Consider the following 23,474-nt stretch of genomic DNA (forward strand, 5'->3'; position numbering starts at 1 on the left):
CCCTAAATCATTGGATCTTAACTCTGAACATACATGTATTATAGGCTCTAGAGAGCAAACTGTAAGGTAACCTGCATTTATCCACTGACCTGGTGGACAACCTGGCCGAGGATGAGCTCTCGGTACTCTGGGCCGCTCCTCTTGATGGCAGTCATCAGCAGGTCACAGAGTCGGTAGACAGTGTCAGGCAGCTCATCCAGCAGATGGAAGCAGCCAGGCAGCATGGAGTCAGTGAAGGTATGCAGTTCCTTGGGGTCCAATGGCTCAGCCTCCATGAAGCGCTCCAAGCAGCGGGCCTCCTCCTCCTCTGCTCGCTCCCTGGCTCTCCTGTCATCTTCCTCACGTCGACGTGCTGCTTCCTGAAGCAGACACGGAAATAATCTCAACAGCTGCTCAGCTTAACGGTAAATTATTCATTCATGAGGAATCATTTAGCATCAGACAGTTTAGTAAAGCTGCAATGATTTATGATAATTAATGATAATCGATTAATCAGGTTTGAGTAATTTTTTATAGAAAGTCAAAATTCTGATTCCAGCTTCTTGAATGTGAATATTTTCTGGTTTCTTTACTCGTCTATGATAATAAACTGAATATCTTTGAGTTGTAGACAAAACAAGACATTTGAGAACGTCATCTTGAGCTTTTGGAAACACTGATCGACATTTATCAACATTTTCTGAAATTTTTTAGACCAAACAACTAATTGACTAATCAAGAAAATAAGACAGATTAATCGACGATGAAAATAATCGTTAGTTGCAGCCCTACAGTTTAGAGCGAAATGTTGTCTCCATGTAATTTGAGCAATGACGGTGACAGACCTCAGGAGAGTCAGAGCGCTGCTCCATGCTGACTTCTTGCCCAAGTGACATGGCAATGGCCCTCATCATCTGGTCCTCTTCAGACATAGTTAGGTCCTAAATGAAACAAGGGGAAAAATGTTAGCTGCCTAAATTTGACTCTAGCAAGGTCTTTTCAGACCAAACGCGGATAAATCGCACGTCAATTTAAAAGTTCGTTGATCATCTATCTCTATGAGCCTATCTGCTCATTGCCTTTTTTCCGCAACAATTTTGATTTCTGTGAATTTCGGATGCCGATAAAAACAAGCCAACTGATAAATTAATGACTTTTGGTCATGCGATCAATAGATTTTCTTGAATGTCAATGTCATAGTTCTGTTCATACTGTCACACAACAATATGGATACTGATCGATTGATTCATTTGGTCTCGCAAAATAGTGTCAACTTTGACAAACAAAATAAAGATTATAAAGACAACGAACATAAAGACAACGTCTGGGTAAGTATAGCAGTTGAATTTGCTTGTGATGGCGAGTAGCCTACAAAAGAGGGGTAAACATACTTTGTTGTCATGGTAACATATAGAGAACCAATTATTTCCAAGTGCATTAGCTAGCATTGTGATATGGACATTATTCATGTCAAAAATTACAAGTAGTGGTTAAGAAAGGCATACTATAAAACCTGACCATATACGATAAGCGATAGCATAACAGCAATTAGGCCTATTATTATTACCAGCAAAGGAAGCATATGAGCTCACTGAACTTTCCTCATTAAGCCTAGTTTGTTCTTCGCTTCGTCCCCGGTGTGAAAAGGCCTTTATGAAAGTCACAAAGAGTAGAAGAATACGTTCATGTTTCTGTCTATGAAGACTTACCCTTACTGCTCCACCAAGCAGTGGAGGAGGGTGAGTAAGTAGGTACTCCGTGGCCTGCTCCATGGTGCTGGTGTTCAGTAGGGCCTCCATGGCATGCTCTCTTGAGAAACCCATATCCATCAGCTAGAACACCACAAAAAAAGATGAAGACGCATTTTTACAAGAGTAAAGAGAGATGGTGTCGTGAGCGAAGGCCAAATATAAGGGGGATATATGTTATGAATAGCAAGGGAAAATCACTTGCTATCATTATGAAAGACGAGGAGACATTCTTCCACGCCCCCCTCGTCTTCACTTCTTTTTTTTTAATGAGTGCACACAATCTCTCTAATGTCTCTAAAAACCCAATCAAACCGCTTTCCGTCACACTATCCTGATATTCTGCCTCAAAAACGTATGAATCTCAATAATCTGGTCCTAATTGCTCTCTCCCTTTTCAGTCCTACCTCTCAACCTCTCTCGATCCTTTACTCCTTCCCTCTCCCCATCTCTCCTCTAAATTTCTCCCACTCTCCCTAATGGCTCTTATACCTGCTGGATCTGCTGGTCGCGGACCTGTGCGTGCCGCTCTCTCCCTCTGCACCTTCCCTGTTATAAAACAAATGGTGGCCCAGGATTCAGTGCATGCAGAATATGGGGGAGGAAGGTTGGTAAACACAACACCTCTGTTTTAGTGTGTTGCTTACAGGAGATAGTGCCAATATATAATTATGTAGTTAACCTGTGCTGTCAAAACCTCCTGCAGTAGCAGCACAGCAAGCTCAAAATAATGATGGGCTGTAGCAACAAACCACAGCTGGCTGTCAAAGTACATACAATACCACACAGTTGACTGACTGACTGAGAAAGGCGCCTTAGTGTCAGACAGCTTTCCCACATACCTGTGTAAGCTGGGCCTGGTTAACCTGGGGCTCACGGCGGGGGGTAGAGTTGGTTGAATCCTCAGCTGATCCCGCTGCTGGCACAGCAGGTGTTGTTCCAGTCGCTGCTGGTGCCTCTCCGGCTGTCGTAGATGCTCCAGGGGCTCCGCTGGGCGCCAAAGAAACGGTGGAGGCCGCCTCATCATCCGGGCGCACTGTCCCCTCTCTCTCCTTGGCCAGGCGCTCCTGAATAACAGGCTCCCCTCTCAGGATGTGGCAGAGGATGGCCAGCATGGATTCAGCCATCCTGCCTCCATACACCTTCAGCGGCTTCCTGTTCCACAGACTGCGGATGCAGGTGAATGCAGCCTTGATGAAGAAGAGACTGTGTTACCATAACAGAGCACCGACATACATCCATGGCAAACCCTCCAGCTCTCATCCCTAGGTGTCCATCTTTTTTCTCATTTCCCCGGCAACTGTGTGTTCACAAGTTTACCCACTTGAATGCCATGTATAATGTATAATTGGCTTCCCATGTTGAAAACACAAACTCACAAGTTTTATCTGAAGGCAGCAATAGCCTCATTTGAATTCTACAGCTAGTGGATACTGACCTTCTGGGTGACTATGAGGAACCGAAGGGCGCTGAACTGGGGCATGGTGGGTGTGACCCCAGGCATTTTAGCTGGCAGGGAATGGGGTGAGTCCAGCACAGTGCTTGGGTTCACCATCTTCTCCACCAGCATTAACCAGGCATCCAGGAACTCCCCTGTCCCATCTGGTAGATCGGTATGCTCCAGACCCTCAGACACAGGCACCTTCCCGCCCATTGACAGGGCCCAGTTAAATGTCCTGCACAGAAGCAACACAATCAATAAAACTCCTGTTTAATATAGAAATTAAAATATTATGGATATTAATGAACACATTTTAAGATAATGATCTTGATATGTCACTGCACAGGGTGGGACTTACTCAAATAAGGCATCATGACCCCCAGAGCAGAAGAACTTTTGCAGCATGAGGTGGTAGGGGTACTTCCTCTCATCAAACAGCATGGGGGATGTGAAGCCCACTGAGCAGATGAAGAAAGTCAGCCTGCCAGACAAAAAGAAAGAAAAAGAATTACACTCCATATCACCTATGTGTGCAAAGCAAATATAACAATGGAGAACGGTGGCAGGGGTAGTCTGCTCTCACCTAAAACGAGGGGTGGGTGTGTAGGGTGGGGGCTGCCAGCTCAGACCCTTGGTGAGGAGTTTTGTCAGGGCAGAGGCAGTGGCCCGGGCAGCAGGCGTGGGGGTAGTGCCTGTGCTTGTGGCATGGTGGGAGCGGCGTTGGCGCACTGGGGAGCCCACACACAGCTTCACCAGCAGGCCAAAGAGCTCAGCCAGAGCCCTACCTAATCGAGATGAAGCTGGAAAGACACAGACAGAGGTCAGTAAGAGACGATAAACACATGGGGATTTAAGTCAAGTCAAATATATTTCAATAGCACATTTAAAACAACATGAGCTGACCAAACATACTTGCTTTACAGACATAGGCAGAATAAAAAACAGGTCAACAGAGCAGACAACAAAATCACACATATCCACAGACAGAGACCAAGATAAAAACCCATGAGTAAAAGACTGTTGTAAGCATTATAAAAGGCCAATTAGTATTCACAATTTAAGTGCATTCAAAAGCCAAAGAAAAGAGGTGGGCTTTGAGCTGTGCTTTGAAAGACTCCATAGAAGAAGCAGATCTGATGTGGTGGGGCAGTTTGTTCCGCGGTCGCCCCTGAGCTTCCTCCGAGCCTGAGGGACTACCAGAAGTGACTGGTCGGAAGACCTGAGTGACCTTGGTGGGGTATAGGGAGTTAAAAAGGCAGATAGGTAGGAGGGAGCCGATCCATGAAGTGCTTTGTAGACAAATAATAAAGTCTTAAAATGAACTCTAAAAGGGACAGGGATTTAAGATAAGTTAAGAAATTTTGTTTAAAAAAAAAATAATTTAAAATTAGGGCTGACCCAAACACTTCAAAGCTACGACCGTTGCCATTCGACCTCCAAATCACCATTTGAATGCTTCTTCTTAATTTTAAAATATATATAAGTATGTATTAATGTATAAAATCCCAAAATAGCCCATGAAATAAGAAATAATTTCACAACATTTTTTATTTGTAGTTATTCTCAGACGGATATCGCTATTTGTTGTGTGTAGAGATGGATTTGTGTACAGTAGTGCGACAGCGGCACCGTTACGGGGGAGATGGAGAAAGACAGTAGAAAATGTCAGCCTACTGTGCTGCGCTGCTCCGTTAAACTTAGAATATCTCACACCGAAGCTTCGAAGCCCAAAAATGGTATTCAGGACAGAGGTACTTAAAATATTAACAGAAATCAAAACTTGATTGTGTGTAATAGAAAACCTCACCAGAGAGTAGCGGTTTAATCTGTTTTATGCGGGTGGCCATCGCTGGGGTAAGTTTGGACTTGGCCTTAGGGTCAGTTGCAGTGGGTTCATCCGTCTCCATGGGAGCCAAGGTGTCCCCATCTAGACCCATGCCTTCCAACAGTCCCCCAGCAGTTGAATCCACAGACACTGCCTCAGACTCTGCTAGATAGAAGGTAGAGGAGATTGAAGTTGTTGGAGGGTGTTCCAGGGACATGGTGGTTTTCAGTAAACAAAGTTAAATGATTAAATTACCAGTTCTCCTGGAGCCAGAGGCTGCGGTTGCTGCAGTGCTGCCACATGGCTTCTCCTCTTTGGGCACCAGTTTCTGCATGTCAGCCTGGCCGAACTCACATCCTGGAGGCAGACTGTTGGGCACAGGCGAGAGGTGTTACAGGGTTATAGCTAATCAAACAGTTAAGAAAAGGTGGTACAGGATAAGAGATTTACCTGTTAGGCGTGCAAAGGGACAGCAGCACGGTGCTCTCCCATACCAGAGAGCAGTAGAGCTGACTGAGCTTGTTGAGAACACTCAAGCCAAGCTGGGAGCCCCACTGGTTGACTGAGATAGCTCTGATCTCACTCTGTTTAGAGAGAAAACAGAACCATTCAGAGCTACTCAACCATTCTGAAATGTCACAAATTTCAATAATCCCCTCCATAGCCTTGAAAAACAAATAATTCTTGGTAATCATCTGCCCATAACTTATCATCTCATTTACAACTTGAGCACAACTGTGCACACATCACAGCCGAGGGATGTGAGGAATAGATTAGATTCAGGAGTCAGAACTGGCTGTGCAGGTAGTTTACAGTGCCTATAAAAATCATTCACCTTTCTGCATGTTTCATTGTTTACAACACTGATATACAGCAGCTGTAACAGTAATGGCTGTAATTAAAATCTGTATGAACTGAGCTAAATTAAAGGTAAAACAAGGCGAGGAGATGTCAGTTCTTAAGAAAATACATCCATATTTACCTGTCCTACTCTGCAAGTATGGACAAACATGAGGATGTAGGCATGCGCTGCAGTGAGAGCATGTAGCAGTGGTGTGGCACGGGCTGACAATGTGGCGTCGGTGACGTGGCCCGCGTTTGCCAGCTCTCTGAGAAGCACAGACCCGCCAGGCACCTCAATTGGTCGATGAAGTGGCTCCAGAGACGTCAGGATACTGTCCAGTTGGCACAGGCCCTCCTGGAGTACCTTAGGCTCATGAGAGAGTGTCTACCAGGGAGAATTTAGGAGAAAACACTTCAGTCTAAGTTCAGCAAACTTTCTTTTACCTCTTAATTAAAATTAGTCTTTTGGCTAGACCTGGCGCATCACATTCATGTTAATATGTTCTGTTCATGATGAATAAATATAATACAGAAAAAAATCACAACAGTGATCTTTCTTTTGTGCTGACCAATATGGACTTGCAGACACCAGCCACAGCCTGGCAGGCAGCAGAGGTGGGGAAGTCTATGGGCAAGTTGGGCAGGCCCAGAATAGAAACCAGAGGTAGCAGCCCCTTCTGGTTGACAAACTCCTGACAGTGGTCATCGGTGGTGTTGTTGCTTAGAATGGATTCCACAAACTTCATCTAGAAAACATGTGCATTGCAAATCAGTGATTGAACTCAGAAATTAGGTGAGCTCTGCTTTATAGTTTGGAATATTTCACAACATGCCCAAAACAATACTAAAACTGTCCAAGAATACACACTCACCACATTCAGAATATAATCCATCAGAGGAATGGGTATCCGCTCCTCGGTGCCCACCACCCTGCAACAATACAAACATCAAAATGACTACCAACTAAAATATTTCAAATCTAGTCAATTGACTGGAAGAAAATCAAAGTCTGTAAAGAGTTGTTGTTCTATTCTATTGTGTTATGAACTCAGCGTCATACAGTTCAAGTGGCACTGACTGTCTGTTGGTCTCTGGTTCCCCCTGCTGCTGGCTGAATGTGTGGAGGGCATCCTCTTCCTCTTCATCCTCACTTGAAGCTTCCTCAGCAGCGTGGCTGGAGCGTGCTGGTGGTACCGCCACAGTGCCATCTGCTTTCTGGATAGACGGTTTCTGGCAGATGTACTCAGGGGCTCGACCTAGGTTGCAGATCTCCTCCAGTAACTGTAACATCAATTTAGCTTTAATTATCCTGCAAAACCATGTGGCACAGGGCTCCAGACAAACTTTTCCACTGGTAGCAACAGCACATGATTTGGTCGCAACAGCACTTGATTTGGTCGCACCCTTGTTTTGGTACAGCCCGCGCACATAAAAAACAGGCGCCTGCATGTGATACGAGCACACAGATCAGAAACGCATCCTTGCGAGGGAGCATTTCGCCTCCGCGTGTACAAATGCGGTACCTACGCGCTCGCAACTGCTCAACACTCGTCCAGTTTACTTCTGAGACTTTGGCGGCAGGGATGCAATAGACCGTGGCTGATGTAACATGCAACCACATGAAATTTTAACTCACTCACAAAAAATGATCGCAGTCTGGAGCCCTGTGGCGACACTAGAAAGGTCGCTTGTAAATGAAGATACACTACCTTAATAATGGCAGTAGTAGCATCAGTCTTCAAAGTGGGTTGGTGTCTCATGAGCTCATCCACAGCACTGCCCAAGTTGGATGCAGTGTCACCTGGAGCCAAACACAGAACATGTCATCCACTCAAGCATGTTCCACAGGCGAAGATCTGAATAACAGAGCACATACAATTTAACTCACCCAGTGGGTCGGAGCTGCGTCGCCGTCGCATGGCAGGCAGGTAGTCGGGGGACAAAAGCACTTTGAAGAGGCGCTCAAACGGCTGGCACTGAACGAAGGAGTGCAGGCCTCTAGCATTCAGGCACAGGGCGCTGAACACATTAGGGAGAGAACCCAACACCTCACGGGTAGCAGGAACCTGGAAAAGACAAAAAGATGGAAGAGGGTGAAAGTGATTAGGATGAGCTAATTTTCCAATCGACCCAACATCAACCTGCAAATGTTAACAGTGCTGGCTCTCATTGTAACCCTTTTACACAGAACTCAGTGACCTGCATTTTTGTTGTCAAGTCGTTTACACAACAAGCCATAACCTGACCTGCGTCAGCCAATGGACCACACATATCGTACCAAACTGTTATCATTGCACTATTAACTTCTTTCTGATGCATGTTCTTATTTTACATCAGCATTAAATCATATACATTCTAAAATTCAATTCATAAAAGTTAGAGATTCTCAACATAACTGGATAATGCAACTCAGTGGGCAGCATGTAGTAATGGAGGCTAGTGTTGGGCAATATGTTAAAATTTTCCAACCGGCCACAGTCAGCCAAACAACCGACAATTGCAGATATATCCGCGCAGTCATGTGTGTCGTGTACACACAGACACCTCGCTCTCTCGCTTTCCGCTCATACACATATAACATGTAAAAAGCTGTTCAAGTATTACAGTATCAGTTTATGACGGACGTATAGATTTCTGACCGATTCCCCTCAAAATTTGCGTTGGATTCAGAGTTTTGTATCGATGTAGTAATATCTAAGACGCTTGTATCGATTTTCTGGCACATATCAGTTAATCTTCACACCCCTATAAAATACTGTAAATGTGGTCATTTTAAGTTGTGAGAGACATTTTTCCCCATTCAGCATCTGAATGCAGGGATTCAGGTATGTTTTGGAGGTGACTAAGTGCTATAACGGTTTCAGAATAAAGCTTATAGTGATGTCAATTTAACAAATACTTCCACAGTGACAGCCAAGCAATATGCAAAGCAAATGAAGCACTGAGCGCAAGGGTAATCTGAAATTTATATCTGAAATTGTTAAGTCTTTCAGCCATCTCTGAAATACTCAAGTAACAATTTCAGATATTAAATTCAGTACAAGTGCTGAAACAATGATTACAAATGAGACAGAAAATATCAAACTGTTATCAAAGACAAGAAAAAAGGAAGAGAAGAAAACGCACCACACATGGGAAGTGCTGGAAACTCACATCTTTGATGAGAAGGGCATGCAGCATGACATCAGTGAGACCATTATCCTGCAGGGAGGAGAGCAGGGATGGCTCCTGGAACACAAATACCGTCACAACCTCCGTCGCTACAAACCCAAGAGACAGAGACAAAAAGCAGGGGTGGAAAAAAGAAAAAAAGGACATCATAATCCAAAACAATAACAAATTTTACATAACTCCAATAAGCAAACCGTGAAATTTCATTACATGATGAAACCTTTGCATCTCTGTAGTTTCATCCCTTAAGGGTGAGAGCACTTTGCTCAGTCAGAAGAGTACTTGAAGGGCTTTTCTAAAGCGCTGCTGTGAACTCACCTAAGAGGAACAGTGAAGGGCCATAATACTCTGCATTACTGATGATGTGCTTGAGTGAGGTAGGCAACGACCCATCCATTACTTGTAAGAAAAAGAGGGAGAACATACACATTAACAACCAACATTTGCATAGTGAAATGTATAGATCTTGAGGCAAAAATGTATGAACCTCTTCATTGTAAAACAAGATTAGTACAAGATCTATAGAACAAGTTAGAGAATTGCCAATGACTCACCGTGGCGGATACCATCAGAAAAGGCAGGGTCCTGGATGGCTTTCTTCAAGAAATTTAGCATTGACTTTAACAGAGCTGCCCTCTGGGGGATACACTGCATACCTAGACAGAGACAAGAGTGTCACAGTGATGACAGAGTACAATATTGGCAAGTGTTTGGGGTATTTCGTGTGTGTGTTTGCTGTTTGTACCTGCACGAGGCGTGTTAGGAGCACTACTCTGTGCTCGGTGGTCCGCTTCTGGTCTGGAACCAGAAGATGTGGATGGTCCAGGGCTGCTTTCCATGGCAACTTCTGACACTGTGAGAATACATAATGTTGGCAAATCAACACAACAGCCAGGGGATTCTTTATAAGTTGGCAATATTGAGGAAAAGCCTAGAACCTTAATTATAGCCTTGACTTATAGATTTTAATTTCTGAAGTTGAGAGCATTCCTTAAATCTTAGGATTAGTGACTTACTCTCCATGTCTGTGTCCATGTCCTCAGACTCAACAGTTGCGCTAGGCCTGTGGATCTTTGGCTTGATGACAAAAGGGCACTCTTTCCTCGACAGGTCCACCTCATGCTGCACAAAGTGATTGAGAGTGTGAGGGAAAGAAAAATGAGTGAGTCCAGAGGTTTCAGTGACTCTGTAGCTGAAGGCTGCTGTGTCAGGAATGAGAAATGCAAAGTGCATAACCAACCTCTAGCCTGCAGATGAAAATGGAAAGGCCGCTGTGGGACTGAAAGGCAGCCATGTCAAGGTTGGTGATGAGGTCGACGACCCGCACTGCTCGCGTCACAAAGGTGATCTGGTCCTGCTCATCACCCAGGAACTTGATAACCTACAAAGTAAGATAATAAAAGGGCAGACTTAGTTTTTTAATAAAAAGCCAAAACTACATTGGTAATGACGTATCAGTAGGATCAGGACATACCTTCAGGAGGGCTTCCATCATGCCACAGGACACAAGGGCTTCCCCTCCAGCGTCATAGCTAGCCAAGTGGTAGAGGAATGAGAAGAGTGCTGTGGCAAACTGGTGCGGGTAGGGCTCCATCAGAGGATCTTGGAAGAAGAAATCAAAAGTTGACAAACAAGCTTCCATTTTAATTGTCACACACCAAACTGTTAAAGGTTTTGGCTGCATTCTCACCAATCATTGCTTGTATACAGTTGCGCACCAACACAGGCAAGAAGCCATGATAGGAGGCAGTGCCGGTGCAGTCGATGATGTTGGAAAGCTTGGGCGTCCGCTCCAGATGGACAATCGAAGTTAAAGTGCGCAAAGATGCTGCCTTTATATCCTTAAGAACAAAATCAAAATCAGTATTTCAGAAAACTGAACATGAAAAGGAACTTGATGCTAATTCTGCACTGACACTGGAGAACAGGGCTGGGTAATATGGCCAAAATTTTCTATAATGATGCAAGTTATTTAATATCTTGATAATGATATATGTCACGATATAGCATGTTTGCTGGTAATCCAATAAATAAATAGTCTATATGAAATAATCACATGGTAAAGCCTATTTTTGTATACTCCTGAGTGAACTAAATACTTGACAAATGAAAAGTATTTTCTCATTTTAAGAACTTGAGTGCTAAATAAACAACAGTTTTAAGTAAAATTATAGAGAAAAAAATAAATAAATATAGACCTAGTCTATATCGCAATAGAACCAATATATACTATAGACATTTTTATATAATTTTGATGATATATACTGTATCGTCATATTGCCCAGCCCTACTGGAGGATACATACATTATCATCTGAAAGTAATTTCGGTCTGACAAGCCAGCAAAAAATATCTAATGTAATTTTACAAATACAGCGCTATCACGACATCTGGATTTAGTGTAGTGACACACTGTTTAAGCTGAAAAAGCAAAAGACTTTCTTACCACAAGCTGTTTGTCTGTAATCTGCAATACATCCACCAGCTCCTCTATCAAGCCATTATACAGAATACTGTTGGCTGACTCTTGGAGTGCATTTGAATACACTGCAAAAAAAACAAAAACAGAAAACATAAGTTACAACTTGGAACAAAACCCGTCGTCACTTAATCTTAGGAAGAAGGCTTCTACTTACCCAGTATAGAGATAGCATGCAGTCGGGCCTGCACAGCCTGCAACCTCTTCTTGTGATTTGAGAACCCATGGGCCAGTCGAATGTGTGTGAACAGCAGGGTCTGCTTGTCTTTAGGGATGTTGTACATCACTGTCAGTGACTCCATGATATCTGACGGGCTCTCTGAAATCTGGGAGACGCAGAACATGTGTAAGACGAAGAACCCAAGGTATTATTACTCAACTGTCAATGACACAGTTCTAATTTGACTGTACCTTGTCAAGCTGCTCGATGTGAATATAGTGTAGTGTGTTACTACTTGTCTGCTGGGGAAATAAGAGATCAGAAAGTTTTAGGAAGAAGTTGAGTCACAATATTCCACAAATATATTTCATTTTTATTACCTAATGATTGCATTAATAAATATCTTGGTCTTTACCTTCCTCTCCACTTTGACCTCAGGGCCCGGTTCAGCGTAAAACTCAAAGTGCAGGGTGGTGGCACTGGGCGGGTACTTCTGCTTATGAACCGCCAGGGGGCAGCATAGTAAGGGAAGATAGTTTATAAATAGTGGTTAATTAGTCTCGTTTGACAGCCTTTATTCATAAACATAAAACTAATAGTCCCATAGCTGTAGGTAGTTGATAGACAGTTATTAAACATCACTCTGTAAAATTATTACCGTCATAAGCAGATCCCTGCAGCACTCAGCCAGACCAAAGCCATTCTCCTTTCCTCCCCAGCTCTACAGAAGAGAACAAAGAGAATAAACAATACGGCTCTTTCTCTTGAGGGACAGCTGGAATCATGACAATAGGAAAACAATGGCATTCACTAGACCTCAGCCAGGTGTTGCAGACGGGCCAGTAGAGGCGTCCTTTTGTCAGATCCCAGTCTTGTGATGTAGTTGGAGCGCTTACTGAACACATAGAGCAGGTTCAGCACAGACAGGACCACCTGCATGTCACATGACGCTAACAAGGTGGTTAAGTGCTGTAAAAGGGGTGAGATTGAGAGTAAAAGAGGGTGAAAGTTAGTGAGCTGCTTTACTTTTTCCTCTGTGACATATGCCCAGTCCAGAAAAGCAGAGTAGTGGTCGAGAGTTTACTAGGTTTGAGCCTACCTCTATGGAGCTGTAGAGGTGCCTAGAGAAGCTATACTCAATGAGCAGGGCTGTGAAGTTGAGCACTGCCAAAAGCAGGGCTTTGAGCTGTCCGTTGTCGGGACGGTCACACACCAGCAGCCATGACATATTCTCCACTGTCTGGCCTGCATCACACAGAATGCCATCAAAGCGGTCTAGTAGATCCACCCAGTGGTACAGCTCACACTGTTGAAGACAAACAAAATCATATTCAGTGATTAATCAAATCAAGGTAAATATCCCAGGAATTTTATTTTCCCACAAACTTTCTGAATATAAGAAAGGATTTTGGGATGGATGAAGTCTGAACCAAGCATATGACAGTAAACCGGATGTCAAATGCCATGACTCCTCACAACATAGATGATAATTATAACATTTTATTTCTTCTTATTTGGCTTGTTCACCTGTTTGTTTTTTTAGCTCATCAAGTGGTTACAGTTGGGACATGCGGAACCAGTGTACAAATAAAACTGCTGAAAAACCACCAACCAGGAGATGTTTAAACACTTCCAATCTGTTTATATTCAGTGTGGTGTCGACATTTGCCAATGACACCCTCACTGCGTACCTGTTCTTGTCAGTTTCCCATTTTATTCTCTACTTTTTATGTTTTCTGGTGGAGCAGAGGCATTAGGTGCAAATTCTAAATGTTCATAAAAAAAGGGGAATTGTAATTACTTATTGAACAACCATGGCATCCTGGTGGGCAAGCAGTCCCAAGAGTACATCCACATTAAGCCACTTCAATAAAAAAAAATGTCAGCCCTCCATCCACATTAACATCCAACCTACCCTGTGTTCTTCTCATTTTAAATGTCAGTATAGCCGCTCACACAGCATAGCTGTTGTCATTAACCAGTATTTATGTTGATTTTGACAGACAACATTGCAATCTTAAAATAATGATTTGCAAGATTGACTGATAGTTAACATGTAGTATCTATGAGCCACGATTAAATCACTATTTCATACTCATTCCATTGTGAGACAACAGAAAGACAACAGGTAAATGAGAACAATTAAATGTGAATTCAGCTGTACTGAGCAAGAGATGACTGAACAGAGGTTTAATGAGCTGACACTGAGCAGAGTAATCAGCTGTCTCCAGTCTGCCCACCTGCCAAGTCACAGAAGTAACAAGAAAAAAAAATTATTCTGTCACCTGTAACTTTCTCTGTGATCAGCCATTGTAAATGTTGATTTAGCCGATACAACGGCATAGCTATTGTTAACCTCCATGTCTGTATATCTTCCCCTTTTTTTGTCAGAGGATGTTAAAATAATGCTGTAGCGTGCAGCAGCATGAAAATGACTACTGATTAACATGTAGTATCAATGACTCACAATTAAATGACTATTTCATATTCATTCCATTAACCTGTATTTATGCAGATTTGGGCAGATGTCGCTGTGACCATAAAATAACAATTTGATGCTGGCTGCATGTGCTGTTTTGTTGTTTGCCAACTGAAAAGATGAAGAAGCAGAAGAGATTTGGCTGCTTTTCTATAGTTCAGGTGTGTGGTCTCTGTGAGAACAATCTGGAAATGCTAATGTTTTCATGAAAGTAACATTTTAAAAATCAGATGGTTTAGTGTAGACACAGTCTAAGACGTGCCCCAGTGCCTGTCATATTCCTGCCATTGACCTCTTATGACGGGGATATTCCACACAATCATTGACCAGCTGTAACCCTGTCATAACCAGATACAATTATGACAGGGTTCCAAAAGAAAAGACTGTGCGAGGTGTCTCTCCCTCTTTTCTTTTGTTTGGGGCTTACCTTGCCAATATTCCAGGTCTTGATGTGCTGCAGTTCAACCAGCAGTTGCTCATCACTGCATGCCTTGAGCTTCTCTATAAGTATCCTGCAGTCGGCAGGCTGTTGGTTCAGAAGGAGCACAAAATGGTTAGTTAGTAGTGAGTGCACGGACCACTTATGACTCTTTTCTACTAACATAAAATAACACAGAATAATATACTTAAGCGATGCTGTGACATGCCGAGACGTTAAAATTTCGCCTGTGAACTAAAAGTTGGGGGGGGGGAACCACGCTGACCTGTAATACTGCTATTTTTGTCACTTATGAGCAGGACCAAACTATAACCATCAACGCCCTAAACTAAGATGTGTCACTGCACTAAAATGATTGACACAACAGAGTTGACCGTCCAACAAGTAGGGCTGGGGCGATTCGTTGCTGTAATCAACATCGATTACAAAAATACGTAATTTTGCATAACGTGCGTCGGTGCGTCGCAATAATTACTGCGCCCGGTCAAAGCATCGATTCCCCCAGAGAACAAGCTGCGGCTAAAAAACCTTGCTCAAGATCCTCTAAAGTGTGGAGGTATTTTAGACAGAGACCCAACAAGATGGTGCTCTGTAAACTCTGCAAATAGAGAAGGGGTTATCACAACAGAACAACAACTGCTATGCAAGAACATTTGAGAAAGCGAAAGCATCACGGAGTGCTTTGCAAGACGGTAGCGACAGCAAGACAGCACCGTGTCCCGTTTACTTTTTGTCCCCACCAAAGCATGATAAGGCCCATTAGGATTAGTAACAGACGGAACATAGTAGTAGTCACTTAAAATTGATTTTCTAAATGTTTCTTCGTCATCCCATTTTTAAAAGTAATTTTGGCAAAGCTGCTGTTATGGTAACGTAACCTTAAACATGCGTCATCTAACATTGTTATTCGGCCCTTCTTTATTTTCTGTTTACTTTAACGGCCAAGTATGAGTGAGAAATGGCTTAAACTTAACGTTACAGACTCTTGTTACAGTCTGTGACCTTTGTTACAAACTGTAAATTGTTTCTATTATTATTATTATTATTATTAATTACCGTAACTGCATATTACGCCAGTGATTGGATCAATATATGTCATAACCACTTTAAGCTTTAAGTAAACTACATAAGTTAAAATACTGAGAAAGCATAAATAGACTAATGGTTGCTGTGGCATACAGTGATTCAATTAATCTATGTTTCACAGCAATCCTTTTGAATTTGAGGTCCTGTATTTTTGTAATCAAGCATCTGACAAATAGGGTCTATTATCTTGTTACATTTGTTTGTTTTTAACAGAAGATGATTGAATAAAATATTGAAATATTAATCACACGTTTTTGATATTTATTTTGGGTAAATGAATTGTTATATTAAATCAGGAACGTTTTTAATATTCTTTAGAATAATCAATAAATTAGTTGTTTGATTAATCAACTAATTGTAAAATAATCGTTAGAATAATCGATAAAGAAAATAATTGTTAGGTGCAGCCCTACCAACAAGCAGTTGTGATAAAGCATACTAGCAGCTTAATAAGTAGAAGTCTTAGAGTTTTGGGTGTTAAGTGCTGTGTTACAAAGTGAAAATGTCCAGCTATTGCTGAACTGCTCACCATTGCTATGACTTTTATGGTGAAGCACCTATAGAAAGTGCAGCCTTATTGTCACTAATGTTAGCAACTGACTGCCTACGCCTTGTTTCCAATGCTCCATTGGTCAGCGCATCATTTTGCAAGTGAGGTATAGTAAAAGATGCAGTAACAGTTAACTGGTTAGATAAAGGGGTGCAAGTGATGGGCGTCTACTGCTGTTTGTGCAAATATCAAACCTCCAACACATCCAACACATCCTCGCATGCAACATCTTTTACTAAGCTCTTCTATTATATAGAAAATCACCAGGGCTGTGCCCCCATTATGGGCTCCTCTCACATTTGGTCATAGTAAAGCTCAGCTTAGGTATCCCAACTGTATGGAAATTAGCCACCAGTGAGGCTAGGAATGGCCACGCTGCAAGCATTAAGCATACTCACAGCCTCCGTAGGGGTTTTCTTTAACTTGCTTCTGTCGACCTTCATTGTCGATAATCTCTATTTGCTGCTCCTGTTGAGAAATTTCCATGTACATCAGAAAAGACCATGTGATGCTGAATTTCAATGTGTCACTTAAATAATTTGTAAATGAGCTAAATACTGCACTTTAAACATCTATAGTCTAAAACCAATGACACTTTCAGATGCAGACTTAATAACTCTAGACATGTACATAACTTGAAATGTACTTACAGAAAATAATTTGGCAATACCCACTCAACAGCATGTTCCAGTCGCGTTACCTGCAAAATGATGGAAAAAGGTCAAACTAGCAACAGTGCCCCAAATACAACATATAAACCAAATTTTAAAAACGTGAAAACTAAGTTATAAGATACACCAATCTCAAGAAAGGATTGTTTCCAAGAAGGCTGTACATTAATTAGATAGCAATTCGTAACAGGACGCTTAACAGTGTATTCTGACTAAATCAATTTAGAATTTTTTACAAATCACTCAACTAATGAGCAAGGACAGTGGATTTGGGTGTTTAACTTTAAAACTCTGTTGCAGCTCACAAATGACTGATCACAATCACTGGTTAATGTGATAACGATATGAAATTTGTTTAGGTTATCTAGCGAGGTCTGATCATCACAAAGCACACTGAGGCAAGATCATTAGCTGGTGGCTAACTAGCAACCTACGACACAGGCTGGGCCCTATTTAATGGCCTAAAAAACATTTGTCTAATTGTTTCTCGCACTTGGGGATTCAAGTGATATCTCAATAAAACAGATTGCTATTTCACTGTTTGCTCTCCCACCGTCAACTCAAGTCACTTGACGCTGACAGGTTTAAGTTATAGCTACCTAAGCTAACAAGCTAACGTCACCCCTTGCCAACAGAATAACGTTATTTACCTATTGTTTAACAAGTCACCACACACATGTTGAACTACAGTTACTAATCACAAACGAAAGATGCTAGGTGACTGGCTGGCAACAGTTGAAACGAGACATTGGAAAGATCAACGTAGCAAATAAATCGATCGGTAACGTTTGCTACGGAGTTGATGTGACCAGCTAGCTAACTGTGAGCTACCGGTAACGTTACCAAACGATCCTCTTTTTGAGACACTTCAAATGCATTTGAATACCAACCAGACCATACAAAAAAAGTCAGCCAAGTCACAAACAAGTCATGTGTGTAATCAACAGGAAAAATATAAAACGTAGCTAACCAAACATCAAGCCGTGCTAGCCAGCTAGAGCTGTCAATTCAGGATCTCACAAATTCACCATGCTGTCCTGACCTGACTCTGGACTAAATTTAGGTCGGTGCTGCGTAGGCCGCAAAAGAAGCCCCCACTCCTCCTGCTCCTGGTAAAAACGAAACTGTAAACTCAACTCGGTGACCAGCGACACTAAGAGGTGTATGTATGTGCGTGTGTTAAATAAAACCAGGTAACGTTACTTAGTTAAGGCTCTTCTTACCCCGGTTCCTCGGCTAAAACAGTCGTAGCACGCGTTAGCTAGCTAGCAAGCTAACACAAGCTAGCTCGCGTTAGTTGAATAGCGAGGAGCCGAAACGCGTAATAACTCGCTGAATCATTGTCGGGCGGCGTCTAACGTGACACTGCGAGTTTTTGTTTTCAGTTTTCGTTCCGGAGAATTGACTACCGGCTACCGACTCGATGAAAGAATTGTGTTCAACCCGTCCGTTGGATTATTTTGTCAGAGTATATCCGCGCTTGTTTCCATAGCACATTAGGCACTAGCGGTTGGCACAGTCATCATGACTCTCTAGGTAGTGTGCAAAAAAGTGAATAACGTTACGGCAAGGGGGATGAGTGGCCACTGTTTATCGATGCAGTGCATGTTTAATATAGGGCAACTGGACCCTCTGTGGAACAAATCACCTTCATATTTTATCCTTAACATTAACAATATCAATATCCACAGCAAACGACCAAAACACAAGAATAATGATCATCCTTAAAATTATATTCATCCAAAATCCATCAGATGCACAACTGTCCCATGCAACATGCAACAGTGAACCAACATAATGCAACAACACAGCTGCAGTATTTGATACCTGCTTAAAAAAGGTAAAGCCCACATTTACTAAACCTGGAGCACATTTGGTTATTAATATTAACCCAAATAACATGAAGCAAAGAGGAATTCAGAAATTCAAAATCAAGTATTGATGTGTTTAATACAACACAATATTACTTCTTGTGCCTTAATGACAGCTTTACAATATATTCTAATATTTGCCTAAATACCACTTTAGTAGGGCTGACCCGAATGCTTCGACCATTGCCATGGTATTCACTCTCCAAATTAGTATTTGAATGCTTTGATTTTATATATATGATATATATATATATATATATATCATATATATCATATATATATATATGATATATATATATATATCATATATGATATATGATATATATATATATATATATATATATCATATATCATATATGATATATATATGATATATAGCTTATATATTTTTTAATATATATATTATATATGTAATAATAATAATAATGTATAATTCCAAAAATAGCCCATGAAATAAGGAATAATCCCACATTCATATTAAACAATAATTATTGTTAGTTATTCTCAGATGGACATCGCTGTTTGTTGTTTGTAGAGGCAGACATGTCAGGCTGTTAAATAGTCATATTAACAGCCTGAGAAATTCAGCATCCTAGTTTTTAATGTCATCTGATTAATGATTACTAATGATGGCCTTGATTCATTTTAATGTTGATAATTCTTCAGTTAGTTCAATAGATGTATATATTTTTTGAAGTTAACATCATATGTACCAGACCAATATTGCCAATAATCAAGTGCTTGATTCATCCTCCTTCAGTCAGCCTGATAAATCTATATAGCGCAATGTTTGTCCTTTTTACAGTTCTATGCAATTAACAGATTGTTTTTGACATAATTAGAACACTAAGTTCAATGAATCGGTATTGTTATTACAAACGCATTGTCAGTCTTAGTCTTAAGTCAATGTATAATTACTCATTACAATTTCATGGAAGCAATGTTTGTCACGAGTGTCAGTTTTTTTCAAAATGTTTCAAATCTTCTTTTATCAGACCTTCTCTCTTAACCGATACATCAACTTTTTCACCATTTTATTTAACAAGGAACACTTGTTTTGGTAATATTTATTTTTTCCCTATTATTTCCATTCATTTCATTCTCATGTTCACGTGTATGCAAATTCAAAGCATACATTACGACAGGTGGGAACCTACTTAATGAAATTCGTCACAACATCTCTGAATCCAATAAAGTTTAAGGATTATCATGAGGAATTACTGATTTCCTTGTTCTGAAGAAATGATGCTGCAATATCAGCTGATATTGGCTGATAAATATTGAAGTTGTCATGTATATTGGCAGATGTGCAAATCTAAATTGTACCACATAAATGTTTTAGAGGCATTAGTTTATAATTTCATTCTTAACTGTATTTGGTCACAACTCTTTAAAAAGGTGCAGTGTGTAGGATTTGGTGATGTTGTTTGCAACCAACTGAAACTTCTTCCGCATGCCAAGCGTGTAGGAGAACTACAGTGGCCGATGCGAAAATGCGAATGGCCCTTTCTAGAGCCAGTGTTTGGTTGGTCCATTCTGGGCTACTGTAGAAACATGGAGGTCGTGTGTAGATATAAACGGCTCATTCTCAAGTAACAAAAACACAATGATTATTATTTTCAGGTGATTATACACTAAAAAAAAACATACTTATTAATATTATATTCCATTTCTGCCAATAGATCCCCCTAAATGTTACACACTGGTCCTTTAATATCATAAACAAATTTCAGGGATAATAGTTGTGTTGTGTAAAAAAAGAAACATCGTTGTCAGATCTTTTCTTTGTTACTCTCAGACATCAAGTATAACATTTTAAAATCTCATACTGTAAGAGTTTTTCCAAAGTATTTTTCTGGAACTTTCAGCAGCACAATCCCTGTGCCACTGAGCTCCATTGCACCAAGGTGAACTACAGCTGCTAAATGCAAATTACAGTAAATCATGCCAATACCATCTGGATGGAAAGATAAAAGACCACAGATAAGGGGAAGAAAGGTTTACATTGTTTAGGGTGAAATGTCCCAAAGAAGCTATACAATCCTTCATTTTTATTATTAAAGAATGTGAAGAGCTTAAGGTGGTTTCCTGAGCAAAATAATTAATATACCTCATTTCACTGCCACTTCCTGTGTGGAAAAACACAGAAATAACTTCTTCTTCTTGTTTATTATGTGTGGTTCACAATATTAAGCCTAAGTAGTAGTTAACTTATTTTGTAGGGTGTATAGGCTTGGAAGCAAATTGATGGCAAATTAATCCCTTATGTATCACATGTTGCAATATAGTAAATTAGTTGGCAGTACATACCAGAAACTGCTTTGGTTCAATAGCTCCACCATTCTCATCCTTGGCTTGCCTTGCAGTTTCTTATAACTATCTGAAAACACAAACAATCAAATCAAATATGGAAGAAAATTCAAGCAGCTTGATCATTGGCAAAACACTTTTACTGACAGGTGTACACATTAAACAAAACTGGTGAAAAGGAAAATATGTATGGCAACTGCCAACCCAACTATATTAAGAAATACTGTGATAATGCTGACTGATGTGTTATGTCATGGGAAGAAGGACTTCTATTAAAACTGCAAAATTATGCATCTTATGATGAGTTATTTACTGTTAAACACTTTCCAAATGTTCAAATTAAAACCTGAAACGGTTTTGACACTTTCAAATCCCCACTCAGACATGCTTTTGCTATGCCTGACCATGCCTTGGTTAGATCAATTAAAACAATTGTAAAAGCCTGCATGTCTCGAGTCATTATGAATAACTCAGAAATGTAAGCAGTTCTTCATTTGATTTAACATGCATCCTGGCCATCACTTTCACTAAATTGTCTGGAATGATTGTAATTAAAATCACCTCAATACTCTGAAGAAGACGTGTTGAAATGTTAGTAAATTATTAAATATTTTTTTATGCGACCATCTTCCCTTCACATCTGTAATCAAAAACACAACATGTGTAGTATGACCACATATAATTAACTAAGGTGCCCCAAATGTGGTGTACATGCTCATATATTTTCAGACAAAACATTTACAGGTCCACTCAAAGTTAGCCTCTGGTGTCCAGTAGATCGACTGTGCCAGCTGAGGACTGGTATGAATTAATAAACTCAGCCATTGTTTACAGAATAAATCAATACAGTATGCAGCATTCTTGGCAACAAGTCCACTCCTCTATGTTGTCATGTCATCACTATGGTCACTGGAGAGGATGACAGAGACCAAAGAGGATGCTGACAGATTACTTTTTACTTAGTTTACATTAAAATAACTTGGGCTGTGATCACTGAGAGGCACTTGCTTTCAAAAGACATGTAAATGTGATTAGTGGCTGAAAATTGTCGATGCTTCCCCTATCACTTAATTTAATGTACGACACCTCCCTGAATAATTAGCGTTACATCCACAACGCTGCATTAATATTAGCTTACTGGCGTTGTGAACTGGTCAGTTGAAATGAATGGAAATAATAGGGAAAAAATTAAATATAACCAAAAGAAGTGTTCCCTGTTAAATCAAATGGTGTAAAAGTTGGTGTATAAGTTAAGAGAAGGTCTGCTAAAAGAAGATTGGAAACATTTTGAAAAAAATTGTATATTATGATATTAAGGGAGAGCTCAACCTCCACACAATATTTTGTCGACAGAGGAAATGTTGTGTACATTTTTTTTATAGAGCTACTGAGTTTCATTGATTGGTGTGTCAGTCTTAGATAAAGATGGCCTATTTGGCATGATTACCATATCCATTAAGATATTATAATTGAGAGAGCAGTTGCTTTACATTCCTGAACTTTAAACACCCCAAAGTGTGAAGACAGTTATCACCTATGTTATACTGCAGGACACGCACTGTTCTGGAAATTGTCTGAGATATGATGAAATTTACAGCAGTAATAATGATGCTAGGTTACTATTTATTAATTTAACTGTTTCCACCATCATAATGTCAACTAATGTTAACTGTGGTTCATGTAATACAAACATCACACACAACTTTGCGTGTATTAACGTTAATATTAGCTTACTGGCTGGTTGTGAACTGGTCATTTTCATCTGCATCAGAAAAATACAGGGACATTAATGGCCATTGGTTACCATTAACGTTACACTCCCCCAACTCGTTTATCACTCACAAGTTAGCTGGGTTAGTTGTAACCCTGTAAAAATCAACACGCATTGTTTGCCAATAGTATTGAGGTAGTTAACTTCTTTTAGTAGACCTTCTCTTAACTGATACACCAACTTTTACACCATTTTATTTATCAGGGAACACTTCTTTTTGTAATATTTCATTCCCCCCCCTATTATTTCCATTAATTTCATTCACATGTTCACTTGTATGCAAATTCAAAGCATGCATTAGGACAGGTGGGAACCTACTTAATGAAACTCGTCACAACATCTCTGAATCCAATAAAGTTTAAGGATTATCATGAGGAATTACTGATTGCCTTGTTCTGAAGAGATGATGCTGCAATATCAGCTGATATTGGTTTATCATAAATATTGACGTTGTCATGTATATTGGCAGATGTGCAAATCTAAATCCAACAACTATCCAGCTGCATTAATATTATATTACTGGCTGGTTATGAACTGGTCAGTTTCATCTGCATCAGAAAGATAAGATAAGATAGAACTTTATTAATCCCGAAGGAAATTCTTGTGCCAGAGATAATACAACATTACAACAAGTTCAAGTGCATAAAATAAA

The 23,474-nt window shown here is 40.5% G+C and overlaps 1 protein-coding gene across 21 annotated transcripts in view; it reads right to left on the reverse strand.

The window, feature by feature from the left end:
• The window catches only part of huwe1 (HECT, UBA and WWE domain containing E3 ubiquitin protein ligase 1), a 48,489-nt gene that overhangs the window by 23,752 nt on the left and 1,263 nt on the right, over window positions 1-23,474 (reverse strand). For 7 of the 21 annotated variants that reach the window (XM_074644418.1, XM_074644422.1, XM_074644426.1 and 4 more), the window contains exons 2-37: window positions 21,052-21,121; window positions 16,850-16,899; window positions 16,598-16,667; window positions 14,552-14,650; window positions 12,745-12,951; window positions 12,462-12,614; window positions 12,304-12,366; window positions 12,061-12,141; window positions 11,897-11,947; window positions 11,643-11,811; window positions 11,453-11,553; window positions 10,698-10,848; window positions 10,482-10,609; window positions 10,248-10,388; window positions 10,024-10,129; window positions 9,753-9,860; window positions 9,562-9,663; window positions 9,326-9,406; window positions 8,963-9,096; window positions 7,725-7,902; window positions 7,546-7,637; window positions 6,897-7,117; window positions 6,709-6,766; window positions 6,406-6,582; window positions 5,976-6,221; window positions 5,444-5,577; window positions 5,249-5,361; window positions 4,976-5,158; window positions 3,752-3,968; window positions 3,527-3,649; window positions 3,166-3,403; window positions 2,570-2,917; window positions 2,220-2,276; window positions 1,689-1,811; window positions 825-920; window positions 90-359 (exon numbers count right to left, since the gene is read on the reverse strand). In XM_074644418.1, the coding sequence (XP_074500519.1) occupies window positions 90-359; window positions 825-920; window positions 1,689-1,811; window positions 2,220-2,276; window positions 2,570-2,917; window positions 3,166-3,403; window positions 3,527-3,649; window positions 3,752-3,968; window positions 4,976-5,158; window positions 5,249-5,361; window positions 5,444-5,577; window positions 5,976-6,221; window positions 6,406-6,582; window positions 6,709-6,766; window positions 6,897-7,117; window positions 7,546-7,637; window positions 7,725-7,902; window positions 8,963-9,096; window positions 9,326-9,406; window positions 9,562-9,663; window positions 9,753-9,860; window positions 10,024-10,129; window positions 10,248-10,388; window positions 10,482-10,609; window positions 10,698-10,848; window positions 11,453-11,553; window positions 11,643-11,811; window positions 11,897-11,947; window positions 12,061-12,141; window positions 12,304-12,366; window positions 12,462-12,614; window positions 12,745-12,951; window positions 14,552-14,650; window positions 16,598-16,642 (4,794 nt within the window). In that variant the 5' untranslated portion in view covers window positions 16,643-16,667; window positions 16,850-16,899; window positions 21,052-21,121. Of the gene's footprint in view, window positions 1-89; window positions 360-824; window positions 921-1,688; window positions 1,812-2,219; window positions 2,277-2,569; window positions 2,918-3,165; window positions 3,404-3,526; window positions 3,650-3,751; window positions 3,969-4,975; window positions 5,159-5,248; window positions 5,362-5,443; window positions 5,578-5,975; window positions 6,222-6,405; window positions 6,583-6,708; window positions 6,767-6,896; window positions 7,118-7,545; window positions 7,638-7,724; window positions 7,903-8,962; window positions 9,097-9,325; window positions 9,407-9,561; window positions 9,664-9,752; window positions 9,861-10,023; window positions 10,130-10,247; window positions 10,389-10,481; window positions 10,610-10,697; window positions 10,849-11,452; window positions 11,554-11,642; window positions 11,812-11,896; window positions 11,948-12,060; window positions 12,142-12,303; window positions 12,367-12,461; window positions 12,615-12,744; window positions 12,952-14,551; window positions 14,651-16,597; window positions 16,668-16,849; window positions 16,900-18,073; window positions 18,404-21,051; window positions 21,122-23,474 lie in introns of those variants that run through there. The other 14 variants (XM_074644428.1, XM_074644427.1, XM_074644424.1 and 11 more) reach the window with 12 other exon arrangements.

This window comes from Sebastes fasciatus, chromosome 8, assembly GCF_043250625.1.
Source record: "Sebastes fasciatus isolate fSebFas1 chromosome 8, fSebFas1.pri, whole genome shotgun sequence".
Lineage (NCBI taxonomy): Eukaryota > Metazoa > Chordata > Actinopteri > Perciformes > Sebastidae > Sebastes > Sebastes fasciatus.